Raw genomic sequence first — 24,265 nt, 5'->3', positions numbered from 1 at the left:
CTAACAACACATTCAATTTAGTACCTTTATGTGTTTTAGGTAAATATAAATTATGTTCAATATATATTAAATACATTTTTAGTGAATTAATAATTACTATTAAAGATGTGAATATTATTGCCATTTGTAACTTTGTGTTATTTAGTGTTTTATAACTATGGAGAATAATTAGGAAACATGATGTCTGACTCCAGGATATGTACAAATAGAGTTTTTATTTCAGAAATAAATTTTTCAGCTATGTGTTTCTTTTTGTTTTTTGTTGTGTTAGTTTTTTTTTTAATCCTCACCTGAGGATGTTTTCCCATTGAATTTTAGATAGAGTGGAAGAGAGGGGGAGAAACACAGAGAGAGAAACGACAATGAGTGAGAGACACATCAATTGGTTTCCTCCTGCACACACCCAACCAGGGTTGGGGATCAAGGTTGCAACCGAGGTATGTGCCCTTGACCAGAATCGAACCTAGGACCTTTCAGTACACGGGCCAACACTCTATCCACTGAGCCAGACTGGCTAGGGCCAGCTGTGTGTTTCTTTTCTTTTTTTTTTTTTTATATATTTTACTGATTTTTTACAGAGAGGAAGGGAGAGAGATAGAGAGTTAGAAACATCGATGAGAGAGAAACATCGATCAGCTGCCTCCTGCACATCTCCCACTGGGGATATGCCTGCAACCCAGGTACATGCCCTTGACCGGAATCGAACCTGGGACCCTTCAGTCCGCAGGCCGACGCTCTGTCCACTGAGCCAAACCGGTTTCGGCAGCTGTGTGTTTCTTACGGGCATTTTTCTTTAATTCACCTTTATTTACTACCTGGTATACAGTAGAGCTCATTAAGTATTTTTGGAAGTCATTTTAAAAGTATAATTATTAGTATCAAGGATCTTAGGCTGTTTTAATTCTGAATAATTATTTCAAAATATCTGGTGAATTTCTCTTTGAGATAATTTGTCTAGGTAATATTTCTTACAGGTATATACAACTTTCCCTTGTAAGTAGCAAAGTGTTATAGATATCTTTAATATGCACATAATAAAATGGAATTTGGCTGTTACACAAAGCAAATAGTACATTTTGCCTGTATTGTGTGAACATTTTGAACTGTGGAATTTTGTCACTATTCTCAATTCATTAGCAGTAAAACAATACATACTGGGGTATAGTTTCTATTCTCTTTACACTTGACTGGAGTTTAAATTAAATAGACTCATACTTGTTTGACTCTAGGTTTACTCTCATTTTAATTTTTTTCTTATAGTCATATGTCCTAAGTTTTTATAGGACTTATTAGCTGCCCCTCTGCCCACTGTAGACAAATATATATTTGTTATAGACAGAATCTATTATATATACAGAAGTGTGTTTGTGACTAATGTTTTTAACAAACCTCCATTTAAATGACATGTTCTTTCAAACCATTGCTATCAAATCCTGTAGTCCAGAGTATTCTGAGTACTTATAGCAAGTGAATAACTAGTTTACTCTTTCTTTTACCTTTTCCCTACCAGGTTAGTTACATGCTCAAGAATCCATTGTTTTCACACAGTGTTAACGTGATTTTTAGTTTAAGTACGATCTAAAATAATGAAATATGAGTGTAGAAAGAACTGTTTTAATGAAAAGCTTTGGAATGGCTTTACAGAAAGTGCTTTAAAAATTACTAAAGCGTTAGTTTTCGATAAGCCTAAAGGTTTAGGAAACTTTCAGTTCAACTGACTAAACAGTAAAGAATATTTATTTTTTCACATATCTGGAGGAATGGCAGTTTTTGTGTTGGTTAATGCAGCAGCTAAGTGATTAGTACCAGAGCCAAATTCTTTCCATCTCTCTGTTATGCCATTGCTAGTGTCAGATTATTCATAAACTAGCTGTCATCCTGGTTACAAGATGGCTATGCAGGGGGAAAGAGGGATTTCTCCCTCCCCCCTTTTCTTCTAAATCCTTACCACCAGTTTTCCCCTCATGTCTCATTAACCAGAATTGGTTCAAATGCCGTTTCATAAGCCAATTACTGACAAGGATGTGCGCGTGCGTGCATGCATTATCATTTTGGCTTTGACCAGCATTTCCCCTTAATTCATGTGGGAAAGGTTGAACATCTGGACAACTGTGGTCACAAGGGAAGACTATTAGGGAGTCATGTCATCTAGGAGTGTCTGCTATAGTGAGACAACTATTTAAAAATGAAACATTTGTAAAAATTCAGAAAGTTTGTGTTATTAAACCCCTTTTAAAATCTTGTTCAACTTAAACCATATCAATACTAGAAATCTTAAAAGATAGATCATTGATGTGATGTATATAAAAAGATCATGTAAAAACACAGTTAGTAATCTTAAACTCAAAGAAAAGGATGGTCCTGCATCAAAACATCAAGGGGAGTAAATGCACATTATATTTTAAAAGTATGTATTTTGGGGGAAATTATTTGCAAAGGCCATCTTTTAATAAAAATTAACCTTCTAAAGTAAAATAAAATAAACCTGATTATTGATCTTGTTCTTCTAATCATATAAGATGCTTCTGGTGCGGTCCTTTTAAGGAAAATGATGTTTTCATAGAATTAAAGTTAATAAAGGATTTCGTATATTTTATGTGGTTCATTTATTCAACAAAAGAGTATATATTATGTAATACTATTTTAGATACTGAAATTAATAGTGATAAGCAGAATAGACATGGTTCCTCTTTTTCAGGGCTTACATTCTAAGGCTGGGGAGACAGACAAACAAATGAGGACAAAATTCAAATAGTGAGTTTTCAGGGAAGACCTCTCTGAAGACAGATAGTTAAGCAGAAAAGTTAATGTCAAGAAACTGCCTAGCATTTGAGATTTGGGAGAACATCATTGAAAAGGAGCAGCAACTTAAAGACTCTAAGTTGAAAACTGACTTAATGTGTTTGAGAATCACAAAAGAAAGCCATTGTGGCAAGCAAATGGTAAGATATGCCCTTACTACTTTTCTTACCCATAATCACTACTTTGCCTATACCCTTAATAGCACTGCCTATCTCATGCTTAATTTTACTGCAAGCTTTGGTTAAGTCCACCTCTGCTTAACACTGCTTTCCTTAAACTACATGGGTTGAAAAAGAGTATAGCAATGAACATTGATCTCAAGTGGACCTTAGTGTTACTTGGCACTATTACCTCCCTTCTCTCTCCTACTTTCAGCTAATGACCTCATTTCTTATTATTTTACTAAGAAAATAGGAAAAACCAGATGAGAACTTCCATACTTGTGAAAGTTCTAGATATATCTACTTACCTAAATCTATACTCATTTACTATCTCTCCATTTTCATTGATATGTCCTTTTGCCTAAGACCATTCTCTCTTATAAATTTCATCCACATCTGCTCAAAGTAATTCTTCACCCTCTAGTGTCATCAGCTTTCTCCTTTATGCTATAAGTTTTCTAATCTTGAAAGGCTTCCTTCACCTCCACATTTTCCTTCACCCATTTCCCATTTTCCTCCTTCCTTTTATGGCAAAACTCCCTGAAAAAAAAAAAAGATCTTTATATTATGTCTCTAGTTTTTCTATTCCTATTCTTTTGTCAACCCAAACCAGTAAGTGCGTTTATTTTTACATTCCACCAAAAAAAATTACTCTTATCAAGATTAACAAGTGGCTTCTGTATTGTTAGATTCAAAAATTCTGATTTTTAATAACATCATTTGAAACAGTTAGTTTCAGTATTCCTTGAACCACTTTTCCCCCATAAACTTTCAAGATGTTTAACACATTGTCTTTGGTTTTCATCTCCCTCACTGGCTCCTTCTCTATTTCCTTTTGCTTGTTGTATCTAATCTTTCTGACTCCTAGATGTCAAAATGCCTTGGTACCTAGACCAAATTGTCTGTTCCATAGTTCTTATAGGAAAGAATAGAAGAAGGGAGACCAATTAGGAAAGAAATAATTAAGGACTGAATGAAGGTGCTGGTAATAAAGATATAAAAAGTGGACTTCTGAAGGAATTTTGAAGCCCCCTTCTTAAAGAATTGTGTATAAATAAGATGCACTACTTTATTTCTATGACTTTGATAGATACAAAGACCTTGATTGATAGTGTAATCTGCCTGCCTTAAAACTGAACAAAACAATGTATCAGAACAATGTTTACCTTATGACAAGTGCCTGTTTTTTTCTCTGCTTGGGGTCTAAAGCTGTCCTGAAAGAATATTGTGGTCACTCTACATCCTGATCAGGTTCTTTCTGAACTTTCAATTTCTAGCTGATTAATGTCTGTTACATGTCTCCCCTTTGCTATTTTTTTTTTTTATTATAGCAGAGTAGTGAGACATTTAAGCAGAAGTACTTAGCTGGAATTTCTTGAAATGACTTCATTTTTCATAAAGCCATAGTTGATAGGATAGATATTATATGTACATATGATATGTATGATATATCTGAGATATTTAGCATACCAGTATATGTGAGAGAGCAAAATATATGGCTAAGACGGAATTCAAGTTACATAGACATGAGCTCAAATTTTGGCCCTGTTAATTCTAACTTATTAGTTCTTAACCTTGTATAATTTTCTTATTCTCAAAGTTTGTTTTCTCATCTTTAAAAAAGGGATAGAACCTTAGCTGCTTTGGCTCAGTGGATAGAGCATCGGCCTGCAGACTGAAGGGTCCTGGATTCGATTCTGGTAAGGGCACGTGCCTGGTTTGCGGGCTCGATCCCCAGTAGGGTAGAAGGCAGCCAATCAATGGTTCTCTCTCATCATTGATGTTTCTATCTCTCTCCCTCTCCCTTCCTCTCTGAAATCAGTAAAAATATATATATTTTAAAAGGGATAGTAATATCTACCTTATAGAATTATTGTGAAGAGTGAAAAAAAGAAAGTAGAGTTTAGTGCACAGTGCCCAATAGTTGGCAAATGATAGTTAATATTACATTTCTAAGAAGAAATGTTGACCTTGGGCATATTTTAAAACCTAAATATTGAACATTAGAGGAACTTTTTGTTAGACATTTCTTATGAAGAAGTTTTACTATAATATTTGCTCCTACTTTTTAATATTTTCCACTTCTGAACTTAGAATGTATGTATTTCAACAATAGAGATCTTGTGCTTAAAAACCACTTTAGCCCTGACCAGTTTGGCTCGATGGATAGTGTGTCGGCCTGCGGACTCAAGGGTCCCAGGTTCGATTCCAGTCAAGGGCATGTACCTTGGTTGCAGTGCACATACCCAGTAGGGAGTGTGCAGGAGGCAGCTGATCGATGTTTCTCTCTCATCGGAGTTAGAAACATTGATCAGAGAGAAACATCGTCTCCCTCCTCTCCCTTCCTCTCCCTTCCTCTCCCTTCCTCTCCCTTCCTCTCTGTAAGAAATCAATAAAATATATTTTAAAAAAAACAACAACAAAAAAAGTAATCTTTAAAAAAAACAACTACTTTAAATATTAATGTTTAAGGCCTAGCATTATTTCTCAGGTAGAGTAAAGAAAAGGCAAGGAAAGGGCACATTGGCATACATAAGACATCAGTTTATAAATTTGCAGTGTTTCTTTTTGCTCACTAGTTAATTAATGCTGAGGTGAAAACATTTTTGGAATTTCACTTTCCTGTATAGGCTGAACCTTGGAAGTTATACATTAGAATCACTGAGAGCATTTTAAAAAGCATCTGGTGAACAGGTTGCATCCTTGACCAGTTAATTAAAGTAGGGGCAATGAAGGGGAAGCAATATTTAAACACTCATAAGGTGATTTTGATAAGCATCCTCTGAAAAAAAATGATGTAAATTCTTTAGCCTATTTGTGTCCTCTATAGATATGTCTATTGTCTCATCTCGGTGTTAGTGCCTTAGACAGGACAATCAGGTGCCAGTGCTCTGCAGAGCATCTCTGGCCATTCCCATGTCCATCATGCCACAGGTACCAGTTGTCCTTTTGTCTTTCACAAAAACTAAACTTTGAGGGGTTGGGAAAATGTCCATTTAGTTAGTGCTCACTGACTGTTATGTTGTCTGCTTCAAATTATAGCTATAATTATTCTCTTCTGCTTTTTACTTAAACTTTATTTTAATAGTCTCTAAGGAAAACTATAAAAATAATTAGTTTTGAGATAAAAATGTATTTTAATATATAATTGACTTGTTAAATTCATGTTAAGAGCAACTTTTTAATTACTTTTTATAAGAAGCCACATCTTTCCCCCATCACGTGACTCATTTTTCCTGAGATAATTTGATAAGCATAATCAGTCATGCATTTGGTGAGTGTAAGCAGTTTATCATCAGATTTTAATATTATCTTATTAGTAGAACCAATAACTTAAAGGAATTATTACAAGAAAAAATATTACCTACAAAATATTGTTAGTATTAATTAGAGTTCCAATTTTCAGATTTTTGGTTCACATGTGGTGTGTTCAGTTGCTGATATAAAATAATATTTGATGACCATTTATAAGGCAGAATGAGAAGGAAGCTGTTACATATTTTAAGGAGTTTTACTTAAATAGATCACAATTTGCAGTTTCCTTTGTTGAATTAATAGAACCAGTATGCCCATTCCACAGTAGAATGTGAGGCTAATAGGACTTGGTCTTATTTTAGAGGTACTAGGTACTGCTTTGGCAATAGCTACTTCAGTCTTTTGTAACACTTGTGGATTTTTAACTAATTGTAATGAAAGGCTCTAAAATATTTCATTAATTTTAATACTTTCTTTAGCTTTAAACTTACAGAAAATTGGTACTGATTTGGCTATTTACATTCAGATTGGTCACATCTGGTGGTCTGTTCTAAGCAACTTTATTTAAATGATATTTTATATATATTATAAAGCTAGTTTACAAACTTACTTGATTATAGCCATAAGCCAAACTATGCAGATATTATTTTCATATGAAGAAATTGAATCACACAAACGTTAAGCAATTTGCATAAACGTGTATAAGTTTCAGGCAGCTGGAAGACTAGAAGGATACCCATTGTCTTTATATTGGATCCCAATTTTATTGAAGATAATGAACTTTGTTCAGATATTTTTGAACTTTTGTCACTTAAGGTCAGTAGCATTCTATTGTATTTCATTTTATTTAGGACTTTTAAGACTATTGAGATGCTGGATCTTTTAGACAAATTTTCTACTTATAGTGAATTCTATGTATAAGGTGCCTAGAATCCTTGAAATATTTGTGAGAGAGCTACACAAATATATTAGAAGTAATGCTACCACTACAGAAAATAGAAGAAACACAGAATTAAGTTAAACATTAAATTATGACAACCAAAGAATAAATTGATTTAAAGACAATAGTGTTGATTTATTTTTATTTGTAAATATAGGCAACTTTTTATTTTACATGTTAATTATAGATCCATAAAGCCTGTATTATTAAAGCATTCAGAAAAACTATTTTTACTTAATGTGGCAATTTTCCCAGGATAAGTTTGGTATGGAACTGAAATTGTTGTTTGTTTTTTAATATTTTATTGATAATTTATTGGGGTGGCATTGATTTTGGAAATGAAATTCTTTTTAAAAAATATGTTTTTATTGATTTCAGAGAAAGAGGGAGAGAGAGATAGAGACGTCAATGATAAGAGAGAATCGTTGATAGGCTGCTTCCTGCATGCCCCCTATTAGGGATTGAGCCCACAACCCGGGCATGTGCCCTGATCAGGAATCGAACCATGACCTCCTGGTTCATGAGTCGACCCTCAACCACTGAGCCACACCAGCTGGGCAGAAATAAAATGTGTTTATTTTCATTATGTCTGCCCATGCTTCTTTCTTGCATGTACCTTATTTATCAACACAGAATTTTGAAAATATTTTATCATGTGATCAAAACAAAAATTAGTTCAGAAAATCAGTTCATAACATTTTTGCTATTATAATCTACCTATTAAGTTGCTTGACATAGTTCTGGAATTTGATAAACCCTATGATTTTAAAGATAATGGCTAAGTACATTTACTTAGCTTTTATTGAGCGCCATTGAAATTGGTTACATATGGTAGTCAGTTCTAATTAATATCCAAACTGGAATATATTGTTCTCTTTATATTGTCTCTCTCCTCAATAAAAATATCCTCTTGAGAGGCTTTAACAAAATAAAGAAAAGAAAAACCTGTTCAACTGTCTTAACCTGTCCAAATTCCCATTGTAGCTCAGAGTTGAGTGTGGTAATGACTACTAAATTATAAATATTTTAGATACCATTCCCGAACTCCAAAATATTTGGGCAGTGTTATAAGTAGTACTGAGTAATAAAGTGGGAGAAAAAAAACATGGGGCCAGGGGGAATCAGCTATAATTGTTCACTGTTTCCGTGACACAGAATATTTAAAATACAAAATTATCAAAATAAAATATTTTTCCATAAAACATAAAATGCAAACAGCTTGCATTTTAAAAATTTATCTAAATCCCTTTAGTTTACAGAGTAGGAAACTGAGGCCAGAGAGAAGAAATTAACAAAACTAATAGTTGTGTATTTCTGTATGATGATAGGACACCCAAAATTTAATAGGATTTGGAGAATAAAGTTAATAATTATTTCCCCTTTCCGATGAAGTATTTTCTAGAGATTTTACTCATGATCAGCTGATCTCTTATTTTTACAAGCCTTTCTGAATGGAGAAAAATTGGAGTTCAGGTATTATTTAGTAGGCCAGGTAATTTTTGTTAGGTTCTTTTTTTTTCTTTTTTTTCTTTTTACGATGTTTTTCATTCTTGATGTACCTTTTAATTTTAAGCAAGTATAGCACTGCCACTGTGGCATTCAAATGGATATGAAAATTAGCTGTTCTGTTTCCCAGCGAAGCACTCCAAAATCTCACTTGGGTTCCTCATTTTCAAGTGACATCATCTCCAGTTTTAGAACAGTATGCATCTCTGTGCATACATCGCACCCCTTCCTATTACACTTCCATTCTTTGGAGAGTTTTATTAGACATATTAAAATCTCCAGGTGCTCCCATATCTGACCATGGCCAAAATGCATGTTCCAAAGTTGGGTCATTTTGTAGAGGAGTTTTGTTAGGTTCTGACTTGGGGAAACATCCTGCATGAATAAGCCTGCTTGTTTTTGATTCTTACCCTAAGATATAGTTTATGTTTCCCCCTTATTCGCTTCTTGGATTTCAAGCTGATAGCATGACTAAATCTATTTTAAGGGTTTTCAACACAGAAAAGGAAGTATAAAATGTTTATTCTTTACCCTTTATACCAGTGGTTCTCAACCTTCTGGCCCTTTAAATACAGTTCCTCATGTTGTGACCCAACCATAAAATTATTTTCGTTGCTACTTCATAACTGTAATGTTGCTATTGTTATGAATCGTAATGTAAATATTTGATATGCGTGATGGTCTTAGGCCTGTGGTCGGCAAACTGTGGCTCACAAGCCACATACGGCTCTTTGGCTCCGTGGCATGGGCCACGAAGTTTCAATCGCACTGTACATGTGCGCCCGCACGTGGTATTTTGTGGAAGAGCCAGTTTGCCGACCACTGTCTTAGGCGACCCCTGTGAAAGGGTCGTTCGACTGCCAAAGGGGTCGTGACCCACAGGTTGAGAACCGCTGCTTTATACTGATGCACTCAGAAATTTATTCTAAAAGTGTTCATTTTGAGAGAAATTATTGCTCATGAGTAGACACTATTTTTAAAAAAAATATATATTTTATTGATTTTTCACAGAGAGGAAGGGAGAGAGATAGAGAGTTAGAAACATCGATGAGAGAGAAACATCGATCAGCTGCCTCCTGCACATCTCCCACTGAGGATGTGCCCGCAACCCAGGTACATGCCCTTGACCGGAATCGAGCCTGGGACCCCTCAGTCTGCAGGCCGACGCTCTATCCATTGAGCCAAACCGGTTTCGGCGAGTAGACACTATTGATGCATGTGTTACATAAATTACTTGGCATTCTTGAAATTTAATTGCTGCTAGTTTGTTAAAAAGATTAAAGACAAATTTAACTTGTTTGGAAATATTCAAAAAATTGGAGTTTTTTCAAAATTAGCTTTGTTTGCAATGTAAAAAAATATTTTAAATACCCTTTTATCAAACTTATCTTTAAAATATAATTTCAACATACCTGTTAATCATCTAACATTTTATCAACTTTTAATTTATTTTCAAGTGACATCAGTGAAATTATCTATTCTGTAACAGTATGAACAATTTATAATCTGTATTTAAAGTGCCTTGTAATTGAGAGCAAGCTGTTACCAGTAGAGATGTCTCTCACTCTAATCTAGTACACATGCAATTATGCTCTGCATAACAATGTTTCATTCAGCTACAGATTGTGTAGACTATGGTGGCCCCTATCCTATATAATAAAAGGCTAATATGCAAATCAACCAAACAGCAGAACAACTGGTCGCTATGACACACACTGACCACCAGGGGCAGACACTCAGTGCAGGAGCTTCCCCCTGGTGGTCAGTGTGCTCCCACAAGGAAAGCACCGCTCAGTCAGAAGCCGGGCTCATGGCCGGCAAGCACAGCGGCAGTGGCGGGAGCCTCCCGCCTCCACAGCAGCGCTAAGGATGTCTGATTGATGGACATCCCCCGAGGGCTCCCAGACTGCGAGAGGTTGCAGGCCAGCTGAGGGACACCCCCGCCCCTGTCCCGAGGGCACGGATTTTGTGCACCAGGTCTCTAGCTGAAAAATTCCAATCACTTAGCAACATTGTAGCTGTCCTAATGTCCTAGCACAACTCATTACTCAGTGTTTGTGGTGATGTTAATGTAAACAAACCTGCTGTGGCTAGTCGTGTAAAAGTATAGCACATACAATTGTATATAGTACATACTATTTGATAATAAGTTATTATGCTACTGGCTTATGTATTTACTAGACTATACTTTTTATTGTTATTTTAGAGTGTACTCTTTCTACTTAACAAATAGTATACTGTAAAACAGTATGTTTGTTGTGTTATGCCAGCTGCATAACATATATCTAGTGTTTATGTCATCTCTTGATTTTATCTTTTTCTCTTGGGCTTGATTTAATCTCATGTTGTTCTGTACAGTGACATGCCATACAGGCCAGTAGTCTAGGAGCAGTAAGCTATATCATAAGCTAGGTATATAGTAGGTTTTGCCATCTAGGATTGTGTAAGTGCAATCTGTGGTGTTGCTACAAAGATAATTCCCTAACAATACATTTCTCAGAATCTATCCCTTCATTAAGAGGTGCATGACTAATTCATTCTAGTCTTCCTCCTAGCTTATCTGTAGCTTCTCTCTTGGACTGGAAGAAACCTAGTTGGCACAAAGCACCATCCATTTTACTTATTCTCTTCAGCATGTATGCATAGCAGTTTCAGAATTATTAACCTATAGCCCTGTGAGGAATTACTTTGCCAACTAGAATACAGTTTATGTAGAGCTCTTTTCTTCTTCTTAATAGTTAACAGTCAAAACACCCTTTTCCAAAATTACTTAGGTCAGCACCAGTTTCATGCCTCCTTCAGTGTGGCTATGCAGTTCTGATTTTCTAACCTCTGGTTGATTTTTATAATTTGCATACATTTAAGTTTCCTCTTTATGTTGTGAAGTTCTGTGAATTTTTAATACATGCATAGCATCATACTCATCACTCTAACATCATATGGGATAGTTCCAACTCTTTAAAAGTTTCCCTGTGTATCCTCTTTTTGTTTTTGTTTTGGGGTTTATTGATCACAAATAACGGACTGCAATAGAAATTCAAACGAGAATGATAGAATATTATCCTATTATAATAAAAGGCTAATATGCAAATTGACCAAATGACAGAACGACTGGTCTCTGTGACATGCACTGACCACCAGGGGGCAGACGCTCAACGCAGGATGGCTTCAGGACTGTGAGAGGGTGCAGGCCGGGCTGAGGGAATTCCCCTTGAGTGCCCGAATTTCGTGCACTGGGCCTCTAGTCCTATATAGTAAAACCCTAATGTGCTAAGTGGCTGGTCGGCTATTCAATCAAAGCGTAATATGCTAATGATATGCTAAGGCTGCTCAACTGCTTGCTACAATGTACACTGACAACCAGGGGGCAGACAGTCAACCGGTCAACCAGTCACTATGACATGTACTGACCACCACAGGGCAGACACTCCGACCGGTAGGTTAGCTTGCTACTGGGGTCTGGCCAATCAGGACTGAGCGAGATGGGCCGGACATGCCCTGGAGCCCTCCTGCGGTCCCTCCCTGACTGGTCAACCTCCCACATCCCTCCCTGGCCCTGAACTTGCACCGGTGGGGTCCCTCAGCCTGGCCTGTGCCCTCTTGCAATCCGGGACTCCCCGGGGTATGTCAGAGAACTGGTTTTGGCCCGATCCCATAGGCCAGGCCGAGGGACCCCACTGGTGCACAAATTTCATGCACTAAGCCTCTAGTGTAATTATAAGTGGAAATGTATAAGGATTCACCTGTAAAGCACCCATATTTATTAGACCACCTTTTCCATTTAAAATATAACTTTTGGTAATAAACAAAAAGTAGCAGTGTGGAAAAGTAAAACGTAACAACAACAAGAATTCTAACTTGAAGGACATTTGCAGTACGAATATTCTGATAATTCAACCTTTATAATATAACTAGGATCAGCAAATGATGCCATTGGCCAAATTCAGCCTGCTACCTGCTTTTGGAAATAAAGTTTTATTGGAAGATAGCCACATCGTTTCTGTATTTTTAATGGCTGCTTTTGCACTACAACATCAGAGTTGAGTGTTTTTGGTAGACTGTATGGCCTGTAAAGTCTAAAATGTATTTACTTTCTGGAACTATAAAGAAGAAATTAGAGCCCTGATTGGTTTGGCTCGGTGGATAGAGCATCGACCTGCGGACTGAAGGGTTCCAGGTTCGATTCCAGTCAAGGGCATGTACCTTGGTTGCGGGCACATCCCCAGTGGGGGGTGTGTAGGAGGCAGCTGATCGATGTTTCTCTCTCATCGATATTTCTAACTCTCTCCCTTCCTCTCTGTAAAAACATCAATGAAGTACATTTAAAAAAAAAAAGAAATGTGACAACTTCTGTGTATTAAAAGACAAAAATATGCCTAGTGTTTATTTAACCATCTCTTTATGAAAGCGATGGCAGATTGTACTTTACAATGAAGACTAAACAACGTTTTAAAAACACGCTGATGGTAAAAAAATAAAAGGCAAGAGCATTAAAGGTAGTTTTTCTCACAAAAGAAGAATTCTACACTAAACAGTTTATAGGATTGCATTTACATTCAGTTTCTCTTAAGGTAAATGATGTAGGTTGAAATAAAAAAAACTATGATATTATTTCAAATTTGCATAATGCTTGTGCCTAATTATATATTTCTAGTAATGTGCCTAAAAGGGAATAAAAATACTTTAAGTATTCTTTCAGATAAAAATATAGATGAACGAAACAGTTGGTTTTTGTTTAGCCTCTGAGACTAAAGGGCTCCAAAGTACATAGGAAACTTTTTCAGGAAGATGCTGAAACAAATTTGTTAAGTGTGAAATAAAAATCTCATCTATAATTTTCGTAATTAAAAGTTTAAAACCTATTTCCATATATAATGTTATTAACCAATGTCACCTAAAGAAATAAAATTTTAAAAACACATTTGTAAGATTTGTTACTTGTGTTGAGGAAAAACTGGCATAAATACAGGTTAGTTAATAACTCCATTGTGATGTGTTATTGCCATATCAATTATAATTTCTGTAATCTTACAAAGTAAAAGATACAGAGGTATAGTAAATTGAGGATAGAAAAAAAGTTATTTATTCTTGGTTTTGCTAGATCTTTGACACTCAATTTCTGTATCAAATAATATCAGGGAAATGCATAATACGACTTTTGTCCCACTCATGCTACTGTTTGGTTGGATCCAGAATAAATTTAGGTTTCCAGTTTCCATCATGGTAGTGGCAAAAGAGTTTTTTCTATCTTGGTGGAGTCATTTTGATACCCTCCCCACTGCACAGCATTTCTTACTTCTGTCTCTGGCAGTTAATATAGCAATCCCTTTCTTCTTCAGCATGGTTTTCTGATCAGATTGGTAATCTGAAGCAGACTTATTACCATCTTTTTATTTAGCCATTATATACTTAAAATATTTTAAATTACCATGAGCTCTCTGATGTTCAGGATCTAGTTCAAGAAGCTTCTTTGTAAGCAAAAGTGCCTTATTGAGGTTTCCCTGCTGTTACACCACATAGCTCAAATAATCTAGAACAGAGACTTTATTAGTGGTAGAAACCTCACTTTCATCCAGCTTCCTGAGTGCTTGTTCAATTCACAGTTCTGTATAGTAATAATCTTCTGTATACGCCATTTTATCCAACTCAAAACAGTCCTCAACTATTAGAAAAGATTTGTGTTTTACTCCTGGAAGATTACCTTTTGAGATAGTATCTGTATTCAAATTGTAGATGTCTGGGAGACAGAATAGAACTTTGGCTGCCCCAGCCTGATCTTCATCACTAGGGAAGTACTGTCTCTGAATGGTCAGGTTAGAAATAAAGCCATCTGACATATCCTTGAGGATTAGGTTCTCCAACTCACTCCACTCAGTGTTCAGATGTTTCATTAACTTGAATGCATTTACTGGGTGCCTGATAAATCCTTCTGGATCTTTTATCGTGCTAGCTAGCCGATCTAACTTCTCTGCCCATTTTTATATTTCTTCTAATTTGTCTTCCTTAATATAGTCTCTCAGGGAAGTCACCAGATCTTTCTCTCTATGGGCCAATTGAAGTAAAAAAGCCTGGATGGGACAAAGACTGGGGAAATAGAACCCCTATAATTAAAATATACTATATCATCTTGGAAGTCATAATTTTACAGGTTCACATACCTGGGAAGTGGGATGGGAGCGCATTCTTCAGTCCCCAGTGGCCTGCATACGGATGGGCTACCTACTCCATTCCCTCAGTCTGCTGGTGGTGCAACTCTGTGTATCCTCTTTTTCAATTGCTTCCTGTACCCCTCTTCAGTTTCCTGGCACTACTAATCTGTTTTGCCTTTCCAGAATATAATATGAATGGAAACATTTAATGTATAACCTTTTTGGTCCAGTTTCTTTCCCTTAGCAAAATGCATTTAAGATTTATCCATGTTGTATGAATTAATAGCTTGTTGTTTTTTATTGTTGAATAGAATTTTATTGTATAACTAGAGGCCCGGTGCATGAAATTCATGCACTGGGGGGTGGGGGTCCCTCAGCCCAGCCTGCCCCCTCTCACAGTCCAGGAGCCCTCAGTGGATGTCCTACTGATGGCTTAGCCACAGCCTGGCAGCAGAGGCTTGGAGCAGGCGCTGTGTGTGTGTGTGTGTGTGTCCCCACTGGTGGCTGCCCCTAGCCATGCCACAGAGGCTTGGAGCAGGCACCCCTGGTGTGTGTGTGTGTGTGTGTGTGTGTGTCCATCCCCGTTGAGGGCCTGCCCTCAGCCACGTCGGAGGCTCGGAGCAGGCACCCTGTGTGTGTGTGTGTCCACTGGGGGCCTGCCCCCAGCCATGCCGTGGAGGTTTGGAGCAGGTGCCCCTCTGTTTTGGCCGTGCCTGCGTGTTGTTCTCTCTCTTGAGCGGCGGCCAGGGCGGGCTGGAAACTTGGCTTTCTCCATCGCCGGGGGCAACTCAAGCCTCCAGCTCCGTGGCCACCACCATCTTTGTTGGGTTAATTTGCATACTTGCCCTGATTGGCTGGTAGGTATAGCAGAGTGACACCAATTTGCATGTTTCTCTTTTATTAGTGTAGATGTTCTATTTTGTTTATTCACCTCTTGAAGGATGCCTTCATTGGTATAAACATTCAGGTATAGATTGTGGTATGAACCTAAGTTTTTAGTTGACTTTGGTAAATACCCAGGGGCACAATTGCTGGATTGTATTTAAGTTTAATTTTATTAAAAACTGCCAAATTCTTCCAAAGTGGCTATATTTGCCTTTATTTTTGAAAGATAGTTTAGCTGGATTTAGAATTCTTGGTTAATAGTTGGGCCATTTGGATATTTATAACATCATTTGCAGGCCATACAAAATTATCAACTTGAAAATCAGCCTGCTATATTTGGTAAAACATTTAATTGACTCACCCCTAATGCCTTGGCAGAGCCAGACCAAGTGATTTTGCAGGCCTTATAGGGCCCATGGGCCGGACATTCCTAACCCCTGCTCTAGATCAATTTGACCTTTTAAAAATCTTTAACTTTAAAATAATTATAAACTCATAAGAAGGTACAAAAATAGTACAGAGAAATCCCATGTATCTATCACCTATTCCTATAGTGAGGTCATCTTACTTTATATAGTAATAATGTCATCAACTATAGTACATTATTATAGCCAGAAATCAGCACAATATAATTGAGACTATAAATCTAACATTATTTTATGCTTGAGTGTGGTATTATTTTAAATACTGGTGGCTTGGTGCACAGATTCGTGCACATTGAAAGGAAATTAATTAGAAGAAATATTTTAATATTGCTATTCACCCTTTCTCTATAATAGAAGTGTCAACCAAATTCATGATCGTCAATGACAGATCAAAACACATGCGTGCAATTGGCGCCAGCAAGAGCTTTATGTATATAGATAAACTTGCTTAATTAGACCTGCTTTTTGATTTAGCTAAACTTTTTCCAGCCCAGTGAAGCACCCCAACTTCTCTTTCGGGTAATTGTCAGGAACATAGGAGTAAATATCAAAACAAAGCAGATTATTATTGTGTATCATGCAGGGAGAACAAAGGGTAAAATCTTTAACTGCAGCAGTGTTTGACTATATTTCTGTGCAGTGAGAAAACCTGAAGTCATTTTCAAGGTCCACTATTTCTTACTTCTTTTCAGTCAGGTCAAGTTTTTAAGCTTTCTAAATCTCCGTTTTTCTGGCTAATGAAAAGAAAATAGATTGCATCAAGTCTCCTGTCTGCCTACTCCAGGACTTCTGTGAGGATCAAATGAGATGAGACACGGGAAAATGCTTCACAGACATTTGGTTAAAGTGTGAAATGTTTGCACCTGGCTATAAAGCAAGTCATGTTTCTGGGCTGAAGAAACTGCAAGGAGGCTAATCGCTAGGGAGAGGAAGCTGGGTGTTGCTATGTGACGTCATTACTAAGAGCCCACAGCCATGGTGGCTGGGCTCGGCTGTAGGCCACATTTTGCTACATGAGGTCTTGGCAGCGTTGGCTGCAATTTGGTGGGGTGTCGCTCCAGGCTGGTGTTGGGGCCAGTGTCCCACTTGGGTGAAGCCCGAGTGTTGCTTTGTGGGCACCAGGTCCGTGGTGCCACTTATTGTTAAATGGCCTGTTGCTAGGGAGAGGAAGCTGGGCATTGCTATGTGACATCATTACTCGGAGCCCACAGCCACCGTTTCTGGGCTGGGCTGGGCTGTGGGCCACATTTTGTGCCATGGGGTCTCGGCAGCGTCGGCTGTGATTTGGTGGGCTGTTGCTCTGAGGTGGTGGCACGGCATGTGTCCCACTTGGGGGAAGCCAAGTGTTGCTTTGTGGACACCAGGTCCATGGTGCCATTTCTCTGTAAATGGCCAGTGTGCATCACGGCAGCTCCTGCATTGAGTGTCTATCCCCTGGTGGTCAGTGCACATCATTGCAACCAGTTGGAGACTTAGCATATTATCCTTTTATATATATAGAGAGAGAGAGATTGTTGGGCTTTATTTGGGGGTACAGGTGTACTTAGAATTAGCTTGATCCTTCTGAGGTTAGGTTTTAAGCTTTTTATATATATACACTAGAGGCCTGGTGCATGAAATTCATGCGTTGCGGGGGTGGGGGGGGAGGTGTCCCTCAGCCCAGCCTGCACCCTCTCAAATCCGGGACCCCTCAGGGGATGTCCAACTGCCTCTCGCAATCCGGGATTGCTGGCTCCTAACCGCTCGCCTGCCTGCCTGCCTGATCGCTCCTAACCACCTCTACCTGCCTGATCACCCCTAACCACCTCTGCCTGCCTGCCTGGTCGCCCCTAACTGCTCCCCTACCAGCCTGATCACCCCTAACTGCTACCTTGCTGGCCTGATTGCCCCTAACCACCTCTGCCTTGCCCCGCACCTAGGACCCAGAATTCCCTCCTCTGGCTGGTCGCAGGCACCCGGGACCCAGGCTTCCCTCGTCCTAGCTGGCCACAGGCACCAAGGACCCGGGCCGGCTTTGCTCGGGCCGGCTGCAGCTATAGGGTACCGTGGGCGGGCAGTTTCGCCTGGGCCACAGCCGCAGGCACCTGGGACCGCAAGGTGGGCAGCTTGTCCCTCTCCCAGGCCTGCAGCCACAGGCGCTGGCACCTAGGACTGTGGGGCGGCTCATTCCTTTCCTGGGCCGCAGGTGCAGGCACTGTCGCCCGGGACCATGGGGCATGGGGCTTGTCCCTCTCCTGGGCCGCAGTCTGGCTGGTCCCCATTCCTCTCTTGCTAGCTCATTTGTAGTCAGAACATTCCCCAGACCTTCTGTTTCCATTAATCAGAAGGTAATTAATGCCTTATAAGATTTATATGAGTATGTTTTATACAATAGGATGTTCTGAACCAGCACTAACAAAGCTTAAAACTGCCGGGCCAGCGTTGCTCAATGGTTGAGCATTGACCTATGAACCAGGAGGTCATGGTTTGATTCCCCATCAGAGCACATGCCCAGTTGCAGCCTCAATCCCCAGTGTGAGGTGTGAAGGAGGCAGCCAATCAGTGATTCTCTGTCATCATTGATGTTTCTATCTCTCTCCCCATCCCTTCCTCTCTGTAATCTATCCTCCTATTTAATAAAAGAGTAATATGCAAATTGACCGTTACTCCAACACAAGATGGCCACCCCCATGTGGACACAAGATGGCTGGTAGGGGATGGCAGTTGGGAGGGACCACGCCTGAAAAGGAGGGCAGTTGGGGTCCTCATTCCTCTCTCATGAGCTCATTTGTGCCTGGCTGGTCCCCATTCCTCTCTCTCCAGTGTTGAGTGTCTGAGCCATTAAGGCCTGATGGAGTGATGACCATTTGCATATTAGACCTTTAGTATATAGGACTAGAGGCCTGGTGCACCAGTAGGGTCCCTCGGCCTGGCCTGCAGGGATTGGGCTGAAGCCGGCTCTCCGACATCCCCGAGGGGTCCTGGATTGCCAGAGGTGATGCACCCCCAACTCAGGTTCCCTCCTCTCTGGGTCCGGGGTACAGGTGAAGCAGATTTGGGGCAGACAGTGCCCCAGCATTAACCTAACCCATAGCCGATTCCGTAAGGAATCAGGCTCCCTCCTCTAATGGTTGGAGCATCTGCCCCCTGGTGGTCATTGCGCATCATAGCTACCAGTTGGATGGTCGCTTAGTCTTTTATATATATACTAGAGGCCCGGTGCACAAAAATTTGTGCACTCGGGGGGTGAGGGGGGCATCCCTCAGCCTGGCCTGTGCCCTCTTGCAGTCTGGGACCCCTCAGGGGATGACCACCTGCTGGCTTAGGCCCGCTCCCCGGGGGGATTGGGCCTAAGATGTCAATCAGACTTCCCTCTGGCAGCCCGGCAGCCCTCGGGGGATGTCCACTTGCCAGCGGGGAACAGGCCTAAACTGCCGTCAGACATCCTTAGCGCTGCTGAGGAGGCAGGAGAGGCTCCCACCACCACCGCTGTACTGGCAGCCATCAGCCTGGCTTGTGGCTGAGCAGAGCTCCTCCCATGTGAGAGCGACCTGACCACCAAAGGGCAGCTCCTGCATTGAGAGTCTGCCGCCTGGTGGTCAGTGTGTGTCATAGTGACCAGTCATTCCCAGTCTTTCTGCTGTTAGGGTCAGTTTTCATATTACCCTTTTACTATATAGGATAGAGGCCTGGTGCACGGGTGGGGGCCGGCTGGTTTGCCCTGAAGGGTGTCCTGGATCAGGGTGGGGGTCCCGCTTGGGTGCCTGGCTAGCCTGGATGAGGGGATGATGGCTGTTTGCAGCTGGTCACACCCCCTTCAGGGCAGGAGTCCCCACTGGGGTGCCTGGCCACTCTGGGTGAGGGGCTGAGGGCTGTTTTCAGGCTGGCGGGTGACTGAAGCTCCCAACCTCTCCTTTTTTTCTTTTTTTTTTTTATTCTGGGATTTATTTACCTTCTATGGCTGTCACTGGAGCTGAGAGCTGGCTTTAGCTCTGAGGCCAGCTCCAGCTCTGAGACCTTGGCTGCTGAAAGCAGGTATCTGGGTTTGTTTGGGTTCTATAATTGTAACACTGTTGCGGTCCTGCTCGCTACAGCTCTGACGGCTGAAAGCAGGTTTCTGGGGATTGTTTAACTTCTATAATTGCAACATAGTTGCTTAGAGGGCAAGGTCAGAGGCGGGTAGCGGCAGGTGGTGAACCTGGGCTTCCTCTATCACTGGAGCAAGCAAGCCTCCTGTTCACTTCAGCTGCCTGACTGTCGGCCGCCATCTTGGTTGACAGTTAATTTGCATATCTCGCTGATTAGCCAATGGGAAGGGTAGCAAAGTTATGGTTAATTACCATGTTTCTCTATTATTAGATAGGACTAGAGGCCCGGTGCACGAAATTTTTTATTAAATAGGAGGATAGATTACAGGGAGGAAAGGATGGGGAGAGATAGAAACATCAATGATGACAGAGAATCATTGATTGGCTGTGCCTCCTTCACACCTCACACTGGGGATTGAGGCTGCAACTGGGCATGTGCCCTGATGGGGAATCAAACCATGACCTCCTGGTTCATAGGTCAATGCTCAACCATTGAGCCACGCTGGCCCAGCAGTTTTAAGCTTTGTTAGTGCTGGTTTAGAACATCCTATTGTATAAAACATACTCATATAATCTTATAAGGCATTAATTACCTTCTGATTAATGGAAACAGAAGGTCTAGGGAATGTTCTGACTACTTTTTTTTTTTTCCTAATCCTCACCTGAAGGCATTTCTTCGATTGATTTTTAGAGAGAATGGAAGGGACAGGGGAGGCAGAGAGAAAAAGAACATTTATGTGAGAGAGACACATTGATTTGTTGCCTTCCACCCCTATTAGGGCTGCAGATCAAACCTGCAAACAAGGTATGCCCCCTTGACCAGGAATTGAACCCAAAACTCTTCAGTCCGTGGGCCGACATACTAACCACTGAGCAACTGGCCAGGGCCTGACTTCTACTTTTCAGAGGCTTTTTTCTCCAGACTCAATCCTTTTTTCACATGCATGCACAGATCATTACTCAGCCAAAACCTTAAGGAGAATCTCTCTCTTGATCTTTGGAGTTCTTTGCCCCTGCAGCTTCCTTCTCTTCATTAGTTCTGCAAATTCTAGCTGCCTTGGTGTCTCCCCTAACTCTGAACTCTCTTTAATTCAGTGAGACCATTGGGCTCTGAATGGGTCCCATCTCTCCCTTCCCTGTTTCATTCAGCATCATAACTCTGCAGGCAGTAGGGTTACTTCATTTTTTTTTTCTCTTGAAGATCTCTGCCCTTAGATAATGTCCAGTGTCTGAAAATTAGTTTCACATATTTTGTCTAGTTTTCTGCTTTTTTAAGGTAGGAGGGTAAATGCAGTCTGTGTGTTTTGTTCCTGTTTTGTTTTTTATCTTGGAAGGTATCCCTGCCTTATAGGCGATTTCATTTTGGTTTTGTAAATATTTGTCTTTTCTGGCTTTTTGAGTATTTGTCGGACTTTTGGGAAAACCAGTGTATAAATATAAACTTTAATAAATTTAGGCAGTTGGAGTGCATGTTCTCTCTCATGCTTGCTGCTTTTCACATACTGTGCTTCACATACATACTCACATCTTCTTTAATCTATTGCACATCATTTCATTCCAAATATGACAAATATCAAGACAATCTATTACTGAACATTTTTATTTAATGCAAGATAGTGGTAACAAACGTTAGCTGTCATGTTTACCTGAAAGAAAATAGAGTGCGTTTATTTCTTTTTCTCTTTGTTTACTAAAAGGAGATAATGAATTCTTAGTTATTTTTCAGTATGGAGTATCTGTTCCTGTAGTGGTTAAAGCAATATAGAGATATTGCTTGAAACCTTAAGCCAGGAAATATTTTAAGTTATCCTAAGAGGGAAACAAAACAGTATTTCCCTTTGTATTAAAATTTATAGTATTCCAAAGTTATTTTTCATTTTCCTGGTAAATTTACAGAATAAATATTAACTTTTATTTTTAATTAAGTTATTTAGCATATATAGTAATAATTATCTGTTTTATATAGTTAAGTTATACTGTTGAAAAATGCCTTACCCGATTTTAAATTTGTAACTTATCTTTTGATGAAACTAGCATAATTTGAAGAAAATGCATGGACTTTAAACTTATTTAAGAAGAAACACATTTTTATTTTATAAGAAACAATGGAAAATCCAACTATTATACATTGACTTCAGAGTTGCCATGAATACATTAATAGTAAGGCAAATACTGTTTTAAAATCTATTAATACTATAAAACACTAACATTAAAACAGGGTTAATGTTGTTTTGGGAATGCTTAGTAAAACAGTGTTGCTCTCATTTTGTAACAATCATGAAAATTTAAATTAGAGCTGAATGTGTGTCACTTAACTATTCTTGGACATCCAATTTACTTGATATAATTTTTCTTTATGAATAACCTAATTCCTTACTAGACGTTAGGGGTTACATTTATAGTAGTAATTATACTTACTTATGGCTTAAAAAAACAAACTTTTTTCCTTTGTTATATTTGAGAAAGAAAAACTTAATTCCAGTGGTACATTTAAATTTGGTAATGGGCTGTTTGTTACATTTTTGCCTTAGAGTAAGGCATCTTAAAATATTTCACCAAACATATACAATGTAAGATAATAAAAGTTAAGTAGCTTGACTAACTCTGTAATAAAACAAGGCAAAATACAAGTTTTCATTATGTGGATTCTTTTTAAAACTTTAATTCTTAATGACTTGTTTTCCTTGGAGGTAGTCCATATGTATGTGTATGTATGTGTGTGTTGATTTTAATAAAATTTATTCATACTTTTTATGAATTTAAAGTAGGTGTTTCTCTTATCCTCTCCCAAAGTATATTTCTTATGATGTTAAATAATTGCTCTAAATTTGAATGTAATTTTAATGGTTAGCAACTATTATTAGATCACTAGAGGAAATTCATGCACTGCGGGAGGAGGGTGTCCCTCAACCCAGCCTGCACCCTGTCCAATCTGGGACCCCTCGGGGGATGCCTGACTGCCAGTTTAGATCAGTGGTCGGCAAACTCATTAGTCAACAGAGCCAAATAACAATACAACGATTGAAATTTCTTTTGAGAGCCAAATTTTTTAAACTTAAAATATATAGGTAGGTACATTGTTATTAACTTAATTAGAGTACTCCTAAGGCTTAGGAAGAGCCACACTCAAGGGGCCAAAGAGCTGCATGTGGCTCGCGAGCCGCAGTTTGCCGACCACTGCTTTAGACCCAATATCTGTGGGTAGTCAGATATCCCTCTCACAATCCGGGACTGCTGGCTCCCAACCGCTCGCCTGCCTGCCTGCCTGGCTGCCTGATTGCCCTAACCACTTCTGCCTGCCAGCCCGATCACCCCCAACCACTCCCCTGCCAGCCTGATGGACGCCTAACTGCTCCCCTACCGGCCCGGTCGCCCCCAACTGCCCTCCCCTGCCAGCCTGGTCGCCCCCAACTGCCCTCCCCTGCCAGCCTGGTCGCCCCCAACTGCCCTCCCCTGCCAGCCTGGTCGCCCCCAACTGCCCTCCCCTGCTGGCCATCTTGTGGCTGTGGGCGCCACCATCTTTGAGGGTGTGGCAGTCAATTAGCATATTCCCTCCTTATTGGCAGTGGGTGTCGCCATCTTTGAGGGCGTGGCAGTCAGTTAGAATATTCCCTCTTTATTAGATAGGATTAGATACACTTACTACTTTCCTAGGGTAAACATTTCATTAAAACTTTGGTGAGAGATATTTGTTTATAAAATCTGTGCTTCCATTTTTTTTTTTTTGTATACGCCATTTTTGGTTTTTATCTCATTTTCAGTTTACATTTTTTAAGTTAACATCTCTAGCGACTATCACTTCTGCTAAACTGAATTTTTTGTATCTGATGTGCCTAGTCATTTTGGACTTATTTATCTTTATTGAGGTTAAGACATGAGCCCCCTTATTTTTCTTCCATATTGTAGTAAAGCAAATTCTATTAGAATGTGTATAAAATTGGAGGATTGAAGGACAAAGGCTTCAGGAAGTTAACATATGTTACTATGTTACATAGTAGTAGTAACATATGTAGTAACATATATGTTACTACTCTTCATTCAGTAAATTTTAATAAGTATTGATTTGGGTTTCATT

General features: G+C 39.4%; 1 protein-coding gene and 1 pseudogene across 17 annotated transcripts in view; one reads left to right on the top strand and one right to left on the bottom strand.

Moving 5' to 3' along the window:
• CNOT2 (CCR4-NOT transcription complex subunit 2) overlaps positions 1-24,265 on the top strand; it is a 118,621-nt gene that overhangs the window by 19,267 nt on the left and 75,089 nt on the right. For 4 of the 17 annotated variants that reach the window (XM_036300497.1, XM_036300490.1, XM_036300496.1 and 1 more), the window contains exons 1-2: positions 2,699-2,942; positions 4,588-4,663. The exons of 5 other annotated variants lie outside the window; for them this stretch is intronic. Coding sequence is in view for 3 of the 12 variants with exons in the window: in XM_036300493.1 (XP_036156386.1) it covers positions 6,994-7,034 (41 nt within the window). In the remaining 9 variants the exon portion in view is untranslated. Of the gene's footprint in view, positions 1-2,698; positions 2,943-4,587; positions 4,664-6,974; positions 7,035-22,224; positions 22,351-24,265 lie in introns of those variants that run through there. 8 more of the 17 variants (XM_036300492.1, XM_036300488.1, XM_036300483.1 and 5 more) reach the window with 6 other exon arrangements.
• LOC118649695 lies at positions 13,676-14,802 on the bottom strand (annotated as a pseudogene).

This window comes from Myotis myotis, unplaced genomic scaffold (assembly GCF_014108235.1).
Source record: "Myotis myotis isolate mMyoMyo1 unplaced genomic scaffold, mMyoMyo1.p scaffold_m19_p_3, whole genome shotgun sequence".
NCBI lineage: Eukaryota > Metazoa > Chordata > Mammalia > Chiroptera > Vespertilionidae > Myotis > Myotis myotis.
The sequence above is the reverse complement of the archived record's forward strand: the minus strand, read 5'-3'. Positions and strand labels throughout refer to the sequence as shown.